This window comes from Arvicanthis niloticus, chromosome 1, assembly GCF_011762505.2.
Source record: "Arvicanthis niloticus isolate mArvNil1 chromosome 1, mArvNil1.pat.X, whole genome shotgun sequence".
NCBI lineage: Eukaryota > Metazoa > Chordata > Mammalia > Rodentia > Muridae > Arvicanthis > Arvicanthis niloticus.
The window spans coordinates 136072755-136096401 of NC_047658.1; the positions used below are offsets into that span (position 1 = coordinate 136072755).

The window sequence follows — 23647 nt, forward strand, 5'->3', positions numbered from 1 at the left end:
AGAGGAACACTCCACAGTCTCCGGCCTGACAGTGCAGAGCTGTACAGCACAGCCAACGCTGACCCAGCCATAAGAAAAACAGCCTCATGACAGGCCCTGGGCACTCGAGGATGTGGCCAGCTGAGCGTCTCTTGTGTTTTTATGGTGGCCTCGGGCCCACAGAAACACCTCACAGCCACGTTTATTAAGGAGTTAGGTGTAAACACTTAACAGCATTTATGTACTAGCAACTGATTAGCTGCTTTAAAATGTAATATTCATAAATTAAAAGAAAAATGGCATACCTGTTTGACTCTTAAATAGGTGCCATTTCAGGAGGGATACATGCCCTCCACTGCTTCTCAAACCTTAGGACAAGGCAGATGCTTCCATGCTCACTGCCTGCTCACATCTACTCGTTCCCTAAAGTTGTAGTAAAACAGCCTAGTGTGACTCACTGATGCCTGTAGTCTTGGCATTCAGAAGGCAGAGACAGGGGTTACCATCCCAAGTTCAAGGCCAACCTGAGCTATAAAGTGAGTGCCAGGTCAGTCTTTTGAGACTCTCTCAAAGAAAACCCTACATGTTAAATAATCAAATTGTTTTTTTTTTTTTTTAATGAAAGAAAAAATAGCCACCAAACGCCAAAACTTTCTCACCTCTACCCAAATCTCTGTACCCACTGAGTAAAAGCTTCTCATTCCTGTTGCCCATGTTCTCAGTAACCTTCACTGCCCCACAAACTTGAAGATTCCAAGAATTTACATAATAGGACTCACATAATATGCATATGCTTTGAAGCTGATATAGTTCATTTAAGCACAGTTTACTTAACGTTTACATGTTAGCGGATATGCCGAAATTTCCTTCCTCTTAGAGGTGCCTCTCCATGCACCTTCACCATACGTGTATGAATTCATCTTGTGATAGACACTTGCATATCTACCTTCTATAGTGAATAATGCTTTCAGGAATGGGAATAAAAAGTGTTTGCTGAAACAGTGGTTTTGCAAAGACCACCAAAAGGAATAGAATGAAATTTACCATGGAAAGTGACCACCGAGACGTTTACCTGATAAGCAAAGAATGCTCTTTGCCTCTCTGATACCTTCAAAATTTGAAGTTCCCTAGGACTCTTTAAGTTCACTGTGGCATGTGCCAGCAACCTCAGGGTATCATTTGGAACTCACACCATAGGATGCTGAAGCCATTGTTATCTGTGTTTTTAGGTTAGCAGAATACTATTGGTATTCTTTAACCAATAGAAGTAACATTCAAATCCATACTTCCTACCAGTCTGTCATTGTAACAATCCTCAAGAGCTTAAACTCTCTGGATACAGTTCCGAGAGTCAGTACTCTCAGGACACAGGAAAGACTCTTTCTTATTGCAGTGTAAACTGTGCAGTGCCACAGTGCAATGCGGCTCTACCTGTGGGTAATCTTGTGCCAATCTACCTAGACTGCAAGGTGCTCGAATGTTTGGTAAGACATTCTCGGTTCATGTTTAGGTGTTTCTAGATGAGATTAACATGCACATCAGCAGGCTAGGGAAGAGGAGTGCCTTCCTTGGTAAGGAAAGACTTCCAATCTTCTGAGGGTCTGAGCAAAAAGCAGACCCTTCCCCCACATGAGGGGCAATCATTTCCTACCTGTTACCTTTGAACTAACTGGAAGACTGGTTTCTTTTTCTTGCCTTTGGACTCACACTGCAACAGTGGCTCTCCCTGAGTCTGGAGCCTGCTTGCCTTTGAACAAGGACTTGACCATCAGCTCTTCTGGTACTCAGTTCCTCAGCTCAGACACATCTACACCTCTTGGTGCATCACTCCAGACTCTTTGTCTTTTGTGTTCTGTTGGCTTCCCTCCAAGTGTCAGTTCTGATAAAACTCTGTACCTCCAAGCCACGTGGAGCCAGGTAGAAATCTGCACCCCTCCAGGCTTGGATTGTGCTGCGTCTCCTTACCCAAAACAAATGCTAGAAAGTTCCTCGTGTGCACACACACGCCCTGCTGGCTCATTCATGAACATAATCACACTCTCTCGTGCGTACAATTGAGGTCACTGCAAGGCCTTTCAAATGTGTGTGCTTAGATATCCTTGTCTCCCCTCCACCCACCTATCACCAGGACAGGGAGCCCTCTCACTGACAGATGGGGTTAGAGAGATGGCTCCGCTTTTAAAGTGATTGCTGTGCTAATGTGGGGACTTGAGTTCGGATTCCCCAGCACCCATGTAAATGCCAGGAGTAGTGAGCCATGTCTCTAACTGCAGAGCTGGGAAAGCAAAGATGAGAAGAACCCTGGGAAGTGCTGATCAGCTTTCTAGCCAAACAGTGAGCTCCAGCCTCAGGGAGAAACTCTGTCTTTTAAAAATAAAAGGAAGAAAGAAGTTGGAAAGGTGGCTGAGGAAGAGTTCAACACTGCCCTCTATTCTGCACATCTGTACACATCTGCCTGCACATGTGCACACACTCTCTCTCACACACACAAAGGCTGCCACACTTTTCCGAGTGTGCCTCTCTCAGAGAGCTCCCAGAGCTTCATTTCAAACTGCCCATATATTTGTCTGAATCCTCAAAAACGCCTGAAGGGTGGACATCTTAATGGCAAGTCTTCCAGAACAGTAGACCCCCGATAATATAGGTTCAATAATTATTTTTTGAGAAATGTTCAGATGGAGATTAAGCAATCCCAGACCACTGGTTATTGGCTTAATTTATGAATTCCGACAAGATCTGCAGAAACAATTCAACCACTTCTGGCCTCACCAAGACCACTGATGGTATCCAAGATTCAGGGATAAGAAGAGAAACTTCGGATTGTCCCAGCTTCTTATCTGTGAGAACTCAGTTGCGCTCCAAGCATGCTGACGGAAAGCCAGGCACTGTCTGCTAGTGAGGAGCCAGCAAGCCTCAGGGGAAGAAGTGGGAAGCAGCAGTTGCTCTATCTACATGCCTTGCAAGATACGCTGGCCCCGATGACCCACTCAGTTAAGCTCACTTAACCCAAGTTCCTAAAGCACACTTTAAACCAGGGTCACGAAATTATGACTTCTTCTATCAAAGTAATATTAAGAGATTGAACTCTTTCTTAATTAGTGTCCCCGAAGAGCTTGTTCTCTTTGGACCTCTGTCAGTTAAATCACCATAGCACACACCCTGGACTGTGGTGAGCAATCTCTGAGTCTGTGTCCACACATGCTGCCTGACACATACATGAGATGAGAAATGCGGGTTATTAATAGTATCGTATTACCACTGTCAGTCACGTGGACATCTGTACCTATAAAAGGAAGCTACAGCTCCCTAGTCAAGATGAGCCAAGAGGTGTCACTGGCACAGTGCTTCTAAAACCAAACAGTGGAGTTTGGTAGAAAGAAACTCAGCATTCTACCCCATGGGCCCAGAAGCCTAACAGTGGCAGACTATTCTAGAAAAGGCCCCCAGGCAAACTACTTGAACTTAAATACTAGTACCTCTAGGAAAGCAAACAACTCCAAACAGAACTTAAGACTAAATATAAATAATTAAGAAAAAAAGAAAATAAGAGAGTAAAAGACAAATATAGAAGCTACATCTATGTTTACTGTTGTGGGTTTTTTCTTTTTCATCTCTTCATTTATGGTCAAACACTCCATATACTACACAGATGCTAAATACACAGATACTAAAACAGATAAGCCTTTGGCTACATGTCTGTTGTTATTCATCATTCACCTTAACTAACAGGGTAAGTGGCCATTCAGAAGCTAGTAACTCTACTGCAATATAAACACATTTAATACGAGCTGACAAGATACCTAAGACATATGCAGAGTGCCATTTTACATTAAAGGCTGTAGCTGTGTGGGCTATAGGCTCCTTTTCTTCCTAGCCTAAGCACACACACCATCTGCACTGCACTGTACAGCCATTAAGGCCACACCAGTTAGCTGCTAGAGAAAGGATGTTGTCCAAATAGTTTGTTAGTTCTCAACAACTACTCTTAAATTTGAAATATAGGGTAATCCAATCACTACTGAACTAAAAATGCATGCTGTATTTCAAATTAACCACATTTTCTAGTCTCTCACCAATTTTAAGTATACGTTTAAATACTATGTCGCGGTCAGAGTTCATTGGTAGAGCAGTTGCCTAGCACGCTACTGTGAACCCACTGTTTCAATACCCAGTATAAGGGGGGAAGTTACGCATTATTCCTGCTTGATCTCCCTCTTTGATTTCCCTCCTAAATTTTTCTTATCTGTATTTACTGACTCCTCTTTTTACTGGAACTAAAATGTCTCTTTTGTGATCTCCTCCTGAGCAAAGCTTTTCTTCTAGTATTTCTAACACCAGCTTTGATTCTAGTTAATCCCTGTCCTCCACTGCCTGGAGAATCCACCCCTCCACCCCCATAAGCCAGAGCGGGGACACATGTATGCAGAAGACAGACTCTGCACCCAGCTCCTGCCCCATCAGTCATCTCCTTCCTATTTCCCTTCTAAGGTGATCTGCGTCTTCTTCCACTTGGCTTCAATTCCGAAGCACCACTCACTTGTACCTATCACTTACACACACTTTCAAAAGTACACACCCCTTCCCAAGCACGAGACCATGAACCTTGACTCTAATACTGAATCACATGTATTTTCTATAGAACTTGCTGGCAGTCAGCAGACATGAAGCAGATGAAACATTCCCATTTTGAAGAGATTCCAAAGTGACAATCCTACCTTTCTCAGGATTTGGAGAGAAGGGGTCTCCAAATTCTTGCTGTTTGGGTTTTATAGTATTCGATGCTGCCATGACACTAGCCTGGAACTGAGGCTTTCCATTGGCCAGTAACTGTCTCCTGGGGCTCAGGGCAGGCAGATGGATGGGGCTCGTGGCCATGTTGCTCTGAGGAGCCATCCCTGCTCCAGAGGACATCTTGAGGTGAAGACTGTTAGCAAGACTTCCAATGGTGGGGCTCAGTGTGCTGGCACAGGAAGAGGGGCAGGGAGTGCCTGTGTGGGCTCTGATGGGAGGGATATGTTGACTGCTGAGTAGCCCAGGACCCTGTGGGGTTCTTGATGTCCGGTGGAGATTCATGCCACATGACCTTCCATTCATTCTGAAAAGCCCTGAGACCACGCTGATCAATATCCAATGGCACTATTGATTCTTTCAAGGCAAGTCAAGTAACTCATCCATGGGATAGGTGATCAGTCTGTTTAAAACAAAAACAAATGCAGGCATTGGAAATGGTAAAATGTGAAAATAAGATACAGTAATTTTTCAACTTATATAGCATTTATCCTGGGACAAAAAGAAACAACAGCTGGCAAACTGGCCTCTTGTGTAGAACAAGATCATAAAACACACAGCTCCTTGGCAAGGACTCTTTGCTTCTGCATTCACAGGAGGGTTAGATTATGGATCACTGCATTGATCTGTGCCTTTCTCAATTCGGTGCTCTTGGCAGCAACCACCAGTCCACTGATGACTGCTTGCAAAATGAAACCTACTCTGTTCCCGACGGGGTCTGTCCATACACTTCATGTTCACTACAGTGTGCCTTTGGAAACTCAGCGCACCACCCTCTGAGCTGTGAGACTGAACTTTTGAAGTTCCCAGTGAACAATTGCAAAGCAAACATGATGTTCCTTCTGAGAGCAACATTTTCATAGTGCCCAGATTTGCAAAACTCTAGGCATGGGAATATTACTTTTCATATAACCTTATTTTTAAAAAAATCTCTGCAGCAGCAGGGCTTTAGATCCATATTGATCCTGAGTTATAGGAATAGAAACAGATCAATGCCACAATACTCTGCCTTCTATGTGAGGGTCTGGGAAAGGAGAACACTATAAACAACACCTCCTGGAAAGCACAAAAGAAGCAAACTCTTAAAGGCAGGACACACAGTATGTTCACAGGAAGTCCTACTGTGTTGCTGTATATACCATATTGTTGGGGACCCTCCAATGGGAGCAGGAAAAAAAATGCACTGACATTCTACAGATTGTCATTCTCTACTACTTCTATGTGGTGACACCAATGCTCCCTGGTTCTAAATCACTAAGGAAGGCTCTTCCCTCACTAATAGGTTACTCTGTGGTATAGCTTCAAAGAGGTGGCCAGGTGTCAAGGTGCTGTCCCTATGATATCTGAAACATCCATAAATCTGTCTTTTATAGAGACAAGATAGTCATGGGAAGCGACCCCAGCTGAACAAACACAGAAAATGAAGACTGAGAGTATAGGAGTAACATCCACACATGCTCAATCGGATGAGTCTTGGGATTCTTCCTGCTGTATGATTGATTCACTTGGGGTCCTGAACAAATATACTCAACTCAACTCCTAAAGAAATGACTGCACCAATCATCATGAGAAGGCTACCAGTGAAATAAAATGTTTTCAAGGAAACTGTTTCTTTCATCCGTTTAGGAAATAAAAAAAGTGTTCACTATGCTTTCCATAAAACTTGACACTCTTTATTTCTTTATTTTGCTGAAAACCACTGAGAACTCTCTCTGGCATACAGCAACCTCTCTTCTCACTCCCTCACCACTTCAGGTCCCACAGACAAGTCAGTATCCAAACCTGCATGAGTGGAGTTCATTTACAATACAAAAAGAAGAGCCTGCTACCAAACTGACTCTAAGTCTGCTCTTCTTTGACAATGGAAAACTCCCCCGCACATTGTCGACTGTGTGTGTGTGTGTGTGTGTGTGTGTGTGTGTGTGTGTGTGTAGCTACAGCTTATTACTGGTCAATCTCTTCCTCTACTGATTGATCCGGAGCAAGAGTTGCAACCATTATCCATTCACTACTCATTCATGAAACAGTGGTTTCTGAGCAATCTGAACTTTTGTAGGAATCATTTATTCATTACCCATCAAAAGGTAAAAACAATAAAACAAAAATAAAATAATTATGCCATACTGGCCAAGTTTTGAAACTGAAGAACAGTCCAAAATGACTGGAGTCACTTAAACCACATCCAAGTGGCAAGTGTCAACAGATTTGTTGACTGTGGTCATTTCTGTTTTGTTTTGTTAGGAAAGAGTCACTTTTACACCAGCACCATACACAAGCAGTTGTCATCAAAATCTGGATCAAAAACACATCACTAAGTATCCCAACATTAGGCTCCATCATTAAGAAGAGGTGACAAGGAGGAAATTCGAAAAGTTAAGAGCATAATTAAGCATCAGGAACTCACACCTGTATGTACTACATGAATATTTATTTCGCTTTATTTGTTATAAATTCCATTTGTATTTGAAACAGCCTTAGGTTTAAAGAAGAAAAAGAATATACTTAAAAGACAAAGAAGCAGCCAGAAAAATGAAGTGAACAGCATTTCTATGTTAAACCGCAAAACACCCATGAAATGGAAGAAAAGAAGCAAACCATGTGGGAAATATGCCTACAATTCCAGTTTTCACGTGAATTATGTCAACAGATTTTTGAGCACTAGATACTAGTACATAGAAATCAATTTTGTTTACTCACAGCGTAATATTTTATATACTTCTGCACTAAGCCATTGATCACAGTATCATGATATCAAGACCACAGGGTAATAAAGGAGGAGTAAACCACTCAGCTTTAGGTAAGACTTAGGCCTCAGCATCAGTGCAGAACACTGGAGAAATCAAGATGCTGAGGCCTGCCCTGGTAAGTCACAAGCTTCATAAACAAACAGTTCTCCATCCGTAAAAGCCTGACCATAATCACTGTGGTCTCCTGGCATTCTGGTTTTTTTTTTTTTTTTTCTAATACTATAGATAATAAGGATTATTTTAAAACGCTCATCTACTATAATAACAAGCTGATATGAAGAATCCATTTTTTTAGCAATTAAATCTAGAGGAACATGGTAGCCATAGAAGCAAAAGCAGTGGCCTCTACCAACACAACTCAAGAAACAATGGATTTGTGGGAGGAGACAATGGTGAGCAGAGGGCCCTCCCCTAACACCACTCACAGAGACAGTACTAACCAGGAAAAAAGGAACACAGCTTTAAAATAATATTCTAAGAAGATAAAACCACAGCTAGTAGTATCCCAAACCTAACGAGGAAAACTCCATGAAATGGACCTCTTTTCAACAAAGATGTATTTACTTATGTTTTATATGTTTTCATGTTGAATTTGCAACATGTGCCTGACTGGTGGCCACAGAGCCCAGAAGAGAGTGTCAGATTCACTGAAACTGGAATTACAGACAGCCGTGAGTCATGTGGGTGCTGGGACCCGAACGTGGGTCCTCTCAGGAGAACCAGTGCTCTTAACCACTGAGCCTTCTCTCTAGTTCCCTCTTTTTATTTAAAAACTTTGACAGGTTTTCCCTCCTGTCTTATGACCAAACATTCTACTCAAGACTACCAACAAAAAGGGAAAAATAATTTTTAAAGAAAAAGGCAAGGAGCATTCAGAAATATAAATTTCAGGTGGTTCATATCTGATGTTTTGCCAGATTTAGATTTTTATGCCCCATTGGTTCTCACAATGAAAATGTTCACTCTGCTAATGAGTTACTAAATCTTTCCTTTTGACCACTTTCAAACGCTTAAAACACACTCCTACAATTCAGGTCAGAGAGGAAATGACTTAACCTCCAAGGAAACTAAGGTAGAAAACCATTTCATAATGCCACTCATTTTCTGGGAAAGTGTTAACTTTGATCAAAATATAAAATCCTGATTCCACCTTCTCTCCAGGGCTCCAGGCACTGCTCCTTATGCACTAAGAGAGATTAAACAAATGAAACAATGTTCACTCATCCATTTAAGAAAATTCCAGAAACAACTTCCATAGTACCCAATTACAGCCAAAGGCCCTTTCTTAGTAAATATCATTAATAGACTCATCTAGAGTCATAATTCATCTGATGAGCCAGTTAATTATTAATTTTCATACATCATTTCATTTCCTTAGGCTAGATTTAGCCTTTGTTATATTTTCCATTCCTTATGCTGAAAGCATTTTTTATCACAAACAAACAAAAAGAAATCCTGTTAACAAATCACAACATACTGGTCAGGGAGCAAACTGACCCTGGATATGATCATATTTATATGTATGTGTGTGCACATTTATGGCATGTGCTCACCTCACGCACTTGTGTGTGCATGTGTACACTCGAGTTTGTGTGTGTATGTGTGTGTGCATGTGTGTGTCTGTATGTGTCTAAGCCATCTATGACATGCTAGTCTTCGTCTTCCCTTTTTGGGTTAATGATTGTATAATTTCATTAAACTCTGTCATTTCAACCTCACTGCCTTTCTCGTTTAATGGGCCTATTCTATTCTCCAGGGTTTCTCCTGTTACAGCTTTTGTAGCCAGAATAATATAGAAATGAAAAACCTATTGATGGATAATATAAGTATTCTCATGCACGGCTTCAGCGTGAAGCACATTTTGCAATTTAATCAAGGACAGATAGAGCTGAATGTTCTTATATCCCAAGAGTTCATTTCAATAAGCAGAATGTACCTTGTTCTAACACAGGTGACTGACTCCTCAGTAAAGATTGTATAAACAAAAACCAATCATGTAAGTCATTTTATTGGCAACAATATAAACACAGCTATATTAGATGTCACCAATAAATCAGAGTGATTCTTGTCTGCAATTTCAACAAGAGGAAAGTGCAAACAGGAGCCCAGGAGGCTGGAGGATATTATGGAGGAAATGTATCCGATGTGGACAGTACCATTTCTCTAGACCAAAACTGGAAGGTCATATATTGTGGTGAAGAGAGTCACAGCAAGGTATAGTTTACTCCTTGTGTGGGTTCATAACTATACTCGGGGAAGCCTCCAGAGCCACGGGAGTTACACCATCACAAAGCTAACTCATATTTGAGCCATACAGCAGAACTGAAAGAAGCATGTGTAGACCTTTTCACTTAAGTATCCTCAAGGCCTAATAACCACTGTAAGAATATTATCACATTTATTCTGAACATCAGTATGTAACAATGTTACTCAAACAATACAATCACTGGTAACATGAAATCAGACGAATCTCACTGTGACACTAATTAGCAGTAAGACAATTAACCCTTTCACCAGGTATTCCAGCAAATTTTCCAAAGACCACTTAGAAAAGACACTATAACCTACATCAAGGACTCTCTTAAAATGAAACTCTGACTTTGATGTACCTATGGATCTGAACTTCAAACTAATTCATAGTCAATATATTTTAACTATTTTAAATTTTGTATTTGTAAGCTGTCTCTAAAATGAAGTCAATTTTTCTCAAGCATGTGGAATAAAATAACTGGCAACACAATTTTAAATTTAAGTCTATAGCTGTGAAGTTCACAATATAGGTCAAGGCAGAAGAAAGGGCAAAGAGGAGACAGAGGAGGAGTCAACTAGTTCAGGAATCCATTCTAGTTAGTCTGGAGGTCAAAGGGAAGATTCTGAAGGTCCACACAGTGGTTGGGCAGTGATTCCAGACCAGATGGCTAGTAGAAAAGCTGACTCTTCAGAGAGACAACGCAGGAAACAACAGTGAAGCTGCATAACTCCTCCATCCCCCAGAATGCATTGCCCACACCTCAGGGTGTCCGCAGGACTCCTGTAGCCTGCTACTCTACCAAGTGCCATTGGCTTGAGCCATCATTACTTAGAGAGAAGCGTCTCCGTACTTGGCCTCAGTCTTTAATTCATCAATGAGTACAGAAAGGTACAGACAGCTATGGCCTTACAGAGAACAGCCAATCCAAAAACACAGTCACCATCATAAAAAAAAAAAAAAAAAAAAAGGAAGAAGAAGAAAGAAAGAAACCTAGAATAAACTTAAAACCAAAAAAAAAAAAAAAAATTTCAGCATAAAAAAGCTCAGAAAGGTCCTCATGAAGTGGCCCAGCCTGGGTTGGGGTATGCTGATTTCCTAGGCCTCCAGTTACCAAAGTACTCATTTTAAAGCAGTGCTCTACAAACTGGGCTGCAATCCACTGATGGCCTGTAGGATGAGTTACTTAGAAAGGAAAGGGTTTTTTTTTTTAAATAAAATAAATAGAATAGACCAGAATATATTTGAAACTATCAGAGTACACGAGGAGTAATAGTCAAGAACGGTTGCAGGTGTGTGTGTCTGTATTCAGACAGTGTGTCTAGGGTAAGATATGCACTGTTTTCTGATGGGGCAGGCAGGTAAAATGAAATGAAACCTTGGGTCAGAAAACCATTTGGTCTTTGCTGACCCAAACACCTACAAACAGCAGCTGTGGGTATACCCAGAGTTAAACAAAGTAAAAGAAATACCAAAATAGTGTAAAATTTAAAAAAAGACCTGAAAGTTTGACATTTTGGCTTTTGTTTGTTTGATTCTGTGTTTTGAGACAAGGTTTCTCTGTATAGCCCTGGCTGGTCCTGAAACTCACTCTAGGTCAGGCTGGCCTTGAACTCAGAGATCTGCCTGCATCTGCCTCAGCTTTATTTTTTGTTGTTGTTTTGGTTTTCTTTTTTTTTTTCAAGACAGTTTTTCTGGGTACCCTTGGCTATCCTGGAATTCACTCTGTCAAATGCACAAAGATCCTCTGCCTCCCGCCTCTCCTCTGCCTCTCCTCTGCCTCTCTGCCTCCCCAGTGCTCGGATTAAAGGCATGTGCCATCACCAGCCAGCCTGGCTTTTTTTTAAGGTCAAATAATATAAAGTTACATTTCTACCACTGCTATCTATCACAACTCAATAGGCAGCAATGAGAGCAACTGACAAGCACAGCATCAGAACAACTCACAAAGGGATCTAAAGAGACAGTGGGGAGGTGAAGAGTACCCAGTACCCGCAACTCTTTAGAGGACCCAGGTTCAGTTTCTAGTACCACCCGGCAGCTCACAGCCATCTAACTCAGATCCAAGGGATCAAAAAATTCCAAAAGAAAACAAGAAACACACACACACAAAAAAAACCAAAACAAAAATCTTATCTTGCCTTCCAGACCTCAGGTATGCATACCTGAACGGACATACATGCAGACAAAATACCCATCCATAAACAGTGGTAACAATTACTGACTAGTTTTAGATCTTCCTGGTTGCAGAGGGTAGATATCCATCCCAAAAGTGAAGCCATATCTTGATAGTATTACCAAAATATGGAATTGACTGTGAGGTAGTGTGTCTCGATTTGTGGGAACTACACTTTTCAAAATGTGTTCGTAATATGAGTTAACCATCAGATCCTGAGATGAAGAATCTGAAAGGGAAGAAATGAACTCATCCCCTATGACGTCACCCTGAATTAATTACCTGCACCGAAGGACTAAGTCCCCACATGGCCATCATTTGAGACACAAAGGCTTCTTCTTTGAAAAACAGAAAATCAGGGAACCTGGCTGGAGAACGTTCTTGCAAAGAAAATATGAAAATCCGTCCTCACACAAAGAAGTCCGCGGGAAGTGAACTATGCCTAAATTAAAAGAGGGCTCTTTGTCCTCTAGCTGGTGCAACCTACCACTCAGTCCACAGGAATAGCTATCTGTAAAGCTGAAAAACCACAGTTTTCTCAGAAGGGTAAGAAACAGCTACCTGCAGAAGATTCTAGAAGTACAACTGATCATTCAGTCCAGAGAGTCAAGCTTGTTAAAGAATTCCTGTCACACATGTAGTGAACAATTTCTCCCCTTCACTGTAGTTAACTGCTTAAAAGTAACCTAAGTATTTTTAGTCACTGGTAGACAGACGTTTTATACAAGTTAATTCTGTTCACTGACATCAGGGAAGAAGTATGAATGTCCACAACAATGACTAGGCCTTTACCCAACATGACAACATATTTATTAAAAATTTTGTTTAAACCTTCATGAATGACTCAGCCAAGTTACAGACAGGAGTGGAGCCTATTGGTCATGCTAAAAAGGGCTGGGAAAACATTAATCTACTTCTTCACACACAAAAACAGCAAGAGTCGTCCTTAGTCCTCGCCTCTAGTCGGTCTCTGTGTACAGTGTTCAGCAGGCCTAGAAATGAAACCTGTAGGCTCTGGCTCAGGAGTGTAAAAACCACTGTTAGGAAATACTGGTCACTTTATCGAGGAGCCTGGGACAAGGTCAGATCTTGTGCTCATGCCTATCTGGCCATCTAAGGTTCCGTAAGGCTTACTGCCCCTGAAGGAAGGCACAAGGCTTTCATGTTCTTGGCCTAGAGATCACAGCAGACAAGAATGGCCCCATTACTTTCTTCATCTGAAGTATGCGCTCAGCTGCGTGACGTCTCTGTGACCCAAGTCCTTGCAGAAAAGCTTCTAATTTTTGTTAAGACAGAATATAATTGGCTTGCTGCTCTTATACACTAACTTGAAATCTGTCTCCAGAGTTTCCCAGAACCCTTTCTTTTTCTATGGTGTATGTATGGACATGTGCATGTACTGTACGCATGCAGATGAATGTGGAAGGGTGCATTTGCATACGCATGTGGAAACCAGATGACAACTTAAGTGTCAAACCCAGGAATGCACCTTCTTTAAAACAAGGTCTGTCTTGACCTAGAGCTTACCAGTTAAGCTACACCGGCTGGCCCGTGACTCCCATGGGTTCTCTCATCCCTGCCTCCCAAGCACTGGCTTTACCACGGTGCACCACCACATGGAACATTTTCACCTAGGCTCTAGAAGTAGGATTTTGTTCATGCTGAAAAGGTTGGGAAAACATTCCTCTATTTCTGCACATGGTCCTCATACTTGGAAGGCCAGTGTTTTACCAAATGAGCCACCACTCCCTCTAAGCCACTTTTATTCACTATCAAGCCGATTTTATGCCCTTCACATTCCTATGTTGGTCTCTCTGTCTCTTATCTGTCAAGGGGAGATACTCAGAGCATGGTGTACTGCTCATGACACTAGAGTAATAAATGAAAAATGTATATCATATTCTTAAGCGCAGTGCCAAGAGCATAAAAGAACCCTACAAATGTTAACTACTCTACTCCACACACGTCTTTCATCCACAGTCCTACTATTCTACAGGGCATCACAGCTACTTGCCTTTTATTTCCCTCTCTAAATTCTCACTGAGTTTTGTGGTTAGGTCTAATTTACCTTCAAACTCCCCCCAAGCCCTTGAATTTACACAGATTGCCATGCACTGTCCTTCTCACACCTGACTTACCATACATATACTTCAATATTACCCTTAAATATGTGTGTATTTACTGTATGTATATTGTTCATATTACACAGAGAATATGAACGAGATATGTCATAGTAGTCTGTCCTTATCATTTATTATCTGAATAAACATAGTATAAGTGGCATATGATGGTGCAATAAAGAGTCCCACGCTCTGTGATCTGTAGATCCAGTTTAATTACAGCTCCGTGCTTTCTAGTCTGTTACTTCTCCTCTCTTCCTTTCTCTAAGTAGGAAAAATTGACATATAAATCCTACCTCCTCCTCTGGACAGACACAATATTCTTGCCTGAATTGTGACATCCTAATGGTCAGTTTCACAGTCAATTCGGGACTAGAGCCAAGCTCAGTTTACTGTACATTTTTGGCCCCTCAAACCAGGGCTACCAAGGCACCCACTACAGCATTGTTCCTGCTCATCTGGAGACATACCAGGGACAAGACTGTCACCAGGTACAGATGTGACCCATTTCCCCCTTAATGCTATCAAATTAAATAATGCTTGACTACTGTCTCTAAGCCAAACTGTTCCCATCTCCTTTTTAAAAAATAAATAAATGAATTGTCTAACCTACTATAAAGTTGTGTGCAGATCAAACAAAGCCAGAACTATTCCAAAAGCAAAAGATACTTATTCAATACAGGAACATGGGAGGTTAGGGTCTTCAACCTCTCTGACGCTATAACCTTTTAATATACTTCATGTTGTGGTGACCCCCAACCATAAAATTATATCACTGCTATTTCATAACTGTAATTTTGCTACTGTTGTGAATCGTAATTTAAATATCTGATAGGTGACACCCCAAGGGGTAACAACCCACAGGTTGAGAACCACTGCCTTAAAGAAGGGCGGCCACTGAAGGTGTCTGTGAGAGATGTTCCTTGAAAGGCTGGAAGCTGGTTGTGTGCTGCTCCTGAAGCTAAGCTAACAGATGTGCTCTTCCACACGGATTTTCTTCTACCTCAATAAAAAATATTGGTCTGTGTGTCAACTTTGGCTAAAGTGGGTAACTAGGAAAACTTAAACTTTGGCATTTTTAAATTCAGTTCATCTTAATACCATGTTCAAGGTTTCACTTTATCTCTTTCTCCTTGAATAAAAATTGTGTTTTTATTACAAAGACTACCTTTGTGCCTTTTTGTCTTTTCCTTCAGTCCTGATTGAGTTTGTGAACCAGCCAAACGTTAAAGAATTAGGCCTGTATTGACACCTTATTTATAATATAATTTCTTCTATAGAAAGATAATTGCAGAAACACAGGAAATGACTTCTTCACAAAGGATAAGAATGGGTTCTGGTGCCTCTTCCTGGATCAGCTCCTTCAAATCAACTCTTGCCATCTTGTAGAATTACAAACTAACATTCCAACTGCAATGATCAATAACTGTGACACCAGAGGCCAATGTAGACACAATGTCCTCAGGCTTACTTTACTAGTAGTGAAGGAGGGAGGCTGGCGCTAGTGAGTGAGAACACTGGCCTGTTCTCTGAACTAGATCAGCACATAAAAACAGAGCTTTTACAAAACGTTACTCCCATTTACTCAACTTTCCCCCGTTAGTTTTTGGTCAAGCAAAAATTCCACCCAGCAGGTAGACTCCAGAGTCTGTCCAAGAGGAGTTGTTTCCCATTTGGTATACTGGAATACTGACCAAACAACCCCAGGTATCCAACCTCGGCTAACCGGAAGAAGAACTTTGGTAGAATCGCCAATAAAAATTGGTGGAAATATTGGAGAATCAATGACTCGAAGAAAGGCCACTCTACCTGAATTGACCTCAAGGGAAACAAGGGGAAAGGGAATCAACCCAGAGCACACAGAATTAATTACTCATTCTCAAGAAAGCCGGAGTCCTCTCGACAGGAAAGAAAAGACATGAACTAAGTACCAGTAAGCACAGGACTAAAGCCTCCTTTGATTCATGGGGGAAGGGGTTGGTGCTAGTCTAGATGAAAACGGTGGCAGATTCTAGTAAAGGCACCGTAGTTCTCACTAGAGAAGCAAGGGGGGAGGGGGGGAATGCCCTCTCACACAGTTCTCTCTTTAGATGGCTTCAACGTTTCCAGGCAAACTTTTGCAGGTTGTACCTGCTTTGTGTATAGCCTCACTGGAAACAAAGGAGAAAAAGGAGTAAGATGTAAACTAACACAAATTCATTTTTACAATGAATCCAAGTTCTTAATTTAGTCTGAACACTGAAGTCCAATGGGCAAGGAGACATTTAGGGAACCGGGCCTGGCTACTTCCCAATGAAGAAATCGTGACTCATCAAAGTTTCAGAACAGACACAAGAGAGTTTGCATTTGTCTTGAGTTCACCTTCGGGCCAAGAAATGCTCTCTACTGCGAGCTTCAGTGTTTTTTCTGGATGCTTAAGTTTGGCAGGGGTTCTTGGGCAAAATCCCTTAGATAAGTCTCTAGGTCTTGCTTTCCCCAGGTCCCATAACTCAGAGGGAACTGGTCCACTGGGGGGAGCTGTATAAACTTCTCTTTCCTCACCAACTCTAGGGCCACCTGAGACCACTAACCCCAATTCAAGAGAGGTTGAAATCCTAAAGCTCTGAGGAATTGGGAAGATGTCCTCTCCAGGCGAGAGAGAGTTGCAATTGCTGGAGTGCAGTCCCTGCAGGCACTGCTCCCAAGAATTCCGGAACTGACCCCCTACCCTCTATCCCATTGGACCTAGCTGATGTCAAGAAAGACAAGCCAGGAAAGGAAGTACACAGAGCAGAGGAGCCAGGAGTGGCAGAGGGGCTGAGGGGCCAAGATGTACGCCCGGAACAGTGGATGAATAACCCTCCTGGGGTCCTCAACACCCTCCCAAACACCACACACCCACACACCTTTGCCCCGCGGGGGTCTTGGGTCCTAGCCCCAGGGCTCTCCGGAGGTGAGCAAGGGGCGGGTCCGGGGGGGTGAACGCTCCAGGATCCTTTGTGGTGCTCCTTGCAACCAAGGCCGCCCCCGCTCTGCCCCCGCCCCCCCACCCGCGGCGCGTCAGCCAGCCAGCAAGCAAGCGAACGCAACAAAACAAAACAAACTCGTGCCGGCTTCCTGTTGTGCAACCTCGTACTGAGTAAGTGAGGGGCTGAAAGGCCGCCGCCAGCCGCCAGTTAGGAAGCCGGGCTGCGGGGGACCCTGCCGCCCGGAGAACTAGGAGCCGCACTCCGGTACATACTGCATGTGTCCCTGTCCCAACCATGGGGCGACTGCCCTCCCCGTCCCCACGGGTGTCGTTTTGCTGTCGCCTCCCAAACACACTACTAGATCTAAGGGCACGACCTCGCAGAACCCTTTTGCAAAAAAAAAAGAAAGAAAGAAACCTCCAAAATTTTCTCCAGGTACCTACTTGAATCATCCATAGGATGACAAATCAGCCCCGTCAAAGTTTTCAGACACTTGGGTGAGTTCCTCGTCCCCCCCTCCCCGCCCCCCTGGGTGACTTGTCAGCTCTAGTGAGTAACTTGGAACTGTTGCTTGGGGCAAGGTGTGTGTCTAGGAGAGCCAACAGCTCACTCACGCTTTCCAGAAAGTGGTCCCGACCGACTTCAAAATAGACACAGGGTCATTTATAGGGACCGGAGCCTTGAAGCGGGACTCGAGACTGAGACATTTCCCAAACAGTCCTGACATTTTGTCCCCGGCCCATAAAAATGTAAACGCGAGGTGACAAACCCGGCGGGAAGTGCTGGTGTCTGTCTGAGTGTGTCTGCGATTTCGTGGCGTGGGAGGTTACAGTTGAAAACTTGGAGGTTGCGGGTCGATGCACCGCTCTGAACTAATCTAAGCTGTGCCCCCAAACCCGGGGACCTCTCTGAACAATGGGGACACCAACTTGGATGAAATGCAAAAGTGGAAAAACAGCCTTCGTGGCGCTCCACAAACACGTGGAAGCCGGAGATAGCTACAACCCGGACTGCGAACTAAAGACCTCAAAACAACCCCCATCACTCCCCACTTTGTCAAAGTTTCCCTAAGTAGGACCCCGGCGTTCATCCAGTATCTGGCGCTGATTGTGTAGCCTTCTGGTACCTGTATTTTCTATTAAAAGGCACGGAGACTGTCCCTCATAAGCGAAACTTCCACACCTTGTTGGCTTCCTTTCTGTCTACACTCCCCGCTCTTAGGCAACTGACAGTCAGTTTGATGGCTAAATGAGTACTGCCATCAGCCACAGTAAGGTGTGCCTAGGTCCCTAGAAGCCCGGTGAGTCTGGAGAAGTTGGGGTGCTCGTGTCCTCAAACCCGCGCGAATGCCACCAAGCCGGCGTGCAGAAACTATTTCTAATCCCGAGTTTGCGTCTCAGAGCTTGACCGCCCCCACACTCGCTAGCGCCTTCACTCTCCGTCCCTCGCCTGCGGAACAAAGTTCCTATGGCATCCACTTACCAGGTAACCGGATTTCCACAACAAAGCTAGGCGAGCGGGTCCCTTCTCCCGGCCAGCCCGCTCGTGACAGCACTAGCGACGCGTGGGTGGAGGCTGAGCCCCTCAGGGCTCCACGCAGGCTCTGCCTCCTTCGGAAAGGAAAACTCGCATCCAAGCCCGCGGCCGGAGCGCGGAACCGCGGCCCGAGGGCCGTGTGTGTGCACGCGCGAGGCTGCGACGGCGGCGGCCCTGGTGGGAGGAGGAGGCAGGGCAGCGGGCCGACTCTCCGCATCAGCTCCCTGGCCGCGCTACACACAGACACACTCCAGTCATGTCTTTACAAAGTTGAGAGGCCACTTCGTGCCTGGCCCGGGGTGCTCATCCTCGCTCCGGGCCGAGGGCGATGCCTGGAGGGGCCGGGCTCGGGATGCTGGCTGCCTGAGCTGGGTCGAGGCTAGAGAGCGCCGGTGCGAGCCTGGACCCGGGCCCGCCGCGGCCCCGAGGTGCGCGGCCCCTGGCGCCGGTGCCCTTGCGCGCCGCGCTCTGGGCTGCCCCGGCGGCGCAGTAGGGACGCGGCTGCAGGGAGAGGGGAAAGGGGGAAGAGGGCGGGAGGGAGGCTGCCCGGCGAGGAGTGTGGATGTGTGTGCGGCCGCCGCGAGGGCCGGCCCGCAGCCAGCTGCTTCCTGAGTGTGAGCGCCGGAGGGGGCGGGGAGGGATGGGGGCGGGCTCCTGGTCACCAGGCCAGCCAGTGTCTCTCCCTCTTGACGTTCGCTCGCACACGCTCCTTCCCATAAAACTCCTCAGCGGGTAACCACGGGGAGACTCTTCACCTTTCTGGACCTATTTGTTTGCCTTTTTTTTTTTTTAAGCCTAAAAAAAAAGTGTCAGCCCTTCAACAGGACCTGTTGTCAACTCCCACGGAACAGGAGAGAAATCCTTGTAGTAAAAGGGGGGGTGGGGTGGGCGGGATGGAAACCGAAAAGTGAAAAATGGTTAAAAAAAAAAAAAAAAAGAAAGAAAGAAAGAAAAGAAAAGATGGGTGATCCTAATATGTGGAATTGGATGCTGGTGACAATTCCAAAACTGGCTGTGGAATGCAGAGAAGATGCCTGTGACATCTTCCAAGGGGTATATGGAAGAAAAGGAAGGGGGGGGCAACAAGGGTTTCACTTGAAGACCGGCTGGGAGGAATGGCCACACCCACCTCACAGACTTTGCTAGTGTACAGTGGTACTTACTCCTTAGAGTTCAACAGTCCCCAACTTTGTATCCCACCTAAGTTGCAACCCTTCTGTCAGGTTTGATCAGAGCCCTCAGAAGCCTGTCACAAAAAGGCCTACTGTTAGTGGACTCACTGTGGATTGCCACAGAAAGCAAAGACTTCCCAGCTTGGAATCCAATGTGTGTATTACACTCGGCATCCTCCAGTTAGGCCTTTGTACAGTGAGTCTTGTGCTATTTCTCTTTGGAGATGAAATGAATACCACTAGGCTGGGACTGGAGAGATAGATAGTTCAGTTATCGAAATGTTTTCCCTAAGAGTATGGGACCTGTGTTCAAACCCCCAGAACCTATGTAAAAATCAATCACAGTAGTACATACTTAAAATTCCTGCACTGGTTGGGAGTTGGGGAGAGGGTAGACAGACAGATCCCTGGAGCTTACTGGCCAACCAGTCCAGCAAAATCAGTGAGTTTTGGGTTCAGTGAAACATCCTGTCCAAAGATCTAAAAATAAATAAATAAAAGAAGAAAGACACCTACACAGGCCTCCGGCCTCCACGTGCATGCACAGATTTGTGCACACACACAAACACATACAATATACACAGAAAGAATTTTCCTGTTCCTTGGAATCTATTCTCTCATTCTAATATAACAGAGCATTATAATAAATAGACGCCCCCAAGGACACAAATGACTTGGGCCAAAAAAACAAGCCAAAAAGATCGTTGGTAGTTTTTGTCTCATTTCAGCAGAAGCCTTCCTAGGTCTTAATTTGTGATAATAAGTGACGTCAGCAGGAGAAACCTAGTTTTCACAATACTGTTTTCTTATACCGTATTATGGTCCTCATTTCTTTTGGAGGGAGACACAGTTTCTCCAAACACATACCACAGTTTCTGTCAGCAGAAGTAAAAGGCAAGGGAATAAAACAGTAAGCACTGTGCTTTGTCACTCTGTCAATTTCCCGTTTCTCTCTCTGGTCTTCATCTCCTTTTAAATACAAATGCCCAAGTCCAGGATGGCAAAAGACGTGTTCAACCACACGTAAGAAAAGAAAATACTCATAAAATGAAGCATACAGCATCATCACAAAAACAAAGAAACCAAATGGTGGAAATTGCCATGATTATTCCATTGTGGCTAGTTATTGCAACACGCCTGACATTCACATAAAAACCCATCCTCATGAACGGCAGCCTTCAGGAGCAGAGCAGGCTGCTAAAGTTCCAAGCATCACGGGAAACTCTGCTTCTCAAACTCTTATGCCACTCTCCAGGCTTAAGTAAAGCCAGGAGGATGGATGGAAAAACAGACAGGAAAAATGAAAACTTTGCCAGTGTTTCAGGTAATGTTGAAACACTGTGGTTTAGATGTGTGGAATGAAAAGTCGAAGTTGTAGGGCCTGAAAAAAAAAAGAAACTCGTGAAACCTCACATGATGGAAATATCAAAGCTATAAATAAGAGGAAAACATCTAGTACCATACCCAACTTTAATAAATTACTACTGTGAATGAGAGAATAAGGAAGTTACAAATCATTAAAGTCATTAGCATAGAGATCCCCAAATTTCCTTTGTTATTTTGAGCCGAAGAGTGGAAATGGTGTTTTATTTAGGTGGCATTTTCAGGAGTTTCTAATATTCCTAATGTGTTTATCACTAAATAGGTACAGTGCTTGGAGTGGGAGCAAGAATGTACATCCGCAATGTGTTTCTGTCCCGAGAGTTGTAGTGACCCTGGCATGCCACCAGAACAATTCTAGAGTGACTCAGAATGAAATCTGTGCTGCTTCCAAATTGAATGGGTCAGAGGAGAGGGACGAGAGACAGTGGGAAATGAAAAGATGGTGGTCAGAAATGTCACGCTTCCCTCCCCATGAGCCTCTCCATCTTTTGTCTTTAGGAATTGTCCCTGGAGACTTTTCAGCCAGAGAGGAGGGAACTGTAAGCCAGCCAGCATCTTCCCTCTCCAGAGTCCCACATTGTATTAATCTCAACCACTGACTCAAAGACAACTGACTCAGCAGACAGCGCCCTGCTGCCAACTCAAGTGTACCTAATCTGTTCAAGTACAGAGACTAAAAGAGTTACCCTTGGCGGCCTCTGCTTATGGGGAGATGTTACTTAAGGCCTTCCTTCACCCTGTGCCTGGGATAGAGCAAAACCTCAAGGCTCTTGAGTATATCACCTCATCATTCCTCAAAGCCACGGGACGGCCATTAGTAACCTGGCGTCTAGAAGCAAGGACAGTGAGGTTCAAGGAAGTCAAGAGAATTGCAGGCCCAGCTAAGTTTGCTTTCCCAGAATCCCCAGGTTCTTTCAACACTATTGCCCTACAATATAATAGGATTCTCTCTGACTGTATGAAAAGCAGATGGGAGGTCCCATTAGTTGCTTCTTTTCATTGCTCTGATACAATACCCAATAAAAGCAAGGAAGAGGTTTGTTTTGGTACTGTTCGTCATCAAGAATTCAGAGAAATGAATGTGATTGGCCTACTTGCTTTCTTATGTGTACGGGTTGAGGAGCCCAACCTGTGGGATGGTGCAGCCCACATTCATGGTGGATTTATCTTTCCTTCTTTGTAAAACATTCCTGAAAAGGCCCTAAAATATATACCCAGAGGTTTGCCTACTAGGTTATTCTAAATTGAATCAACAATAAAGATTAGCCATTACACTCGTGTGTAAAGTTCACTGTCTCTTATAATCAATGTTATTGAACATAAGTAAGTGTGCAGGGAGTGTGAAGGACACAGGAAACATTCCCTCCAGGGAAGCCTGTTGTAGCCTGGCTGGTTGAGCCAGCCTTCAAAGAATGGTAGAGAAACAGTCAGCAAAGCCTCAGAGAGTCACAGAAGGCACAGATACTACGCAGCTGCAGACTCAAGGCTAAAGTCAAAACAGAGGCATTCATAACCGTGTGGCTACAGCCATCGCATGCTCCTAAAAAGAAGTTAGCAGCGAGCTTCAGAACTGTTATATGTGTGAATCTGTGCGGTCTATCAGCCGTCTGTTTACAGACTTGCAAAGGCGTGTATCAGGGCCCTGTTCCTGTAGAGTACCCATAGCCAGCATCAAAGCTGAACTCCAGCAGGCAGATAAGATGAGCTAATACCACCAGTAACAGTATGCCTAGCTATTAAAACCCAAGCGTGTACACACACACACACACACACACACACACACACACACCCTGGCTGACAAGAGTCCAGTCAGGTAGCAATGCAGTGGAAAAAGTCAGTGTTTGCCAAAACTACAGGAGAGAACTGAGTGTGTAAGATGGAAAATTCCCATTTCACCTTCCAGAATGAGCAGAACAAACAGCGGAATACAGCAAAACTCACATTACGCTACCCACGTTGGAGGGAGGTCAATACAATTTAAGTTATTCTCACCACAGGTAGAGTTGGTCTAGACTCTCCTTACCCATCAGTCACTGATACAGTTTGTTTTTAAGTTCTCATTTATACATATTATATGCATACCAGAATACTCTTTCTCTTCTGAGGCCGAAACTTTACACTGGAGCCTGAAAACTATCAACTTCAAACATAACTGACTAAAATAAGTAGTTTTCTTGACACAGTGTCTCTCAGCCTCTTTTAATGAGTGCATTTTTTTTCTTCCCATTTTGTATATGATTGAGATGCATCTGAAATTCTGCAGAGAGCAATGGGCTGTCTCCTTACATGTTTCTGAGTGGTATTTGCAAAGGGTTAACCCAAATAGAAATGAATTGTAGATGCGTACGGTATTACACAATGATTCCTCTACTACTCGGCACCAGTACTGGCTGCTTGAGTTGAGAAGTTAATTACCTCATTGAGATGCTGTCTTGTCCCTAACAGCCTTCTGTAAATGTCTTCCCATGGCTGTAACTTGCTTTTCTTCATAGGTTCTCCGAGTACTAACAGAAGCACTGGGAGCTGCTAGTGAGTAATGAATGGCTTTAT

At 43.8% G+C, this 23647-nt stretch overlaps 1 protein-coding gene across 2 annotated transcripts in view; it reads right to left on the reverse strand.

Moving 5' to 3' along the window:
- Glis3 (GLIS family zinc finger 3) overlaps positions 1 to 19130 on the reverse strand; it is a 418755-nt gene extending 399625 nt beyond the window's left edge. Inside the window, exons 1-2 of one of the 2 annotated variants that reach the window (XM_034519169.2) lie at positions 18489 to 19130; positions 4695 to 5170 (exon numbers count right to left, since the gene is read on the reverse strand). In XM_034519169.2, the coding sequence (XP_034375060.1) occupies positions 4695 to 5073 (379 nt within the window). In that variant the 5' untranslated portion in view covers positions 5074 to 5170; positions 18489 to 19130. Of the gene's footprint in view, positions 1 to 4694; positions 5171 to 18488 lie in introns of those variants that run through there. The other variant, XM_076918852.1, reaches the window with a different exon arrangement.
- Between the last annotated feature and the right edge of the window lie 4517 nt (positions 19131 to 23647).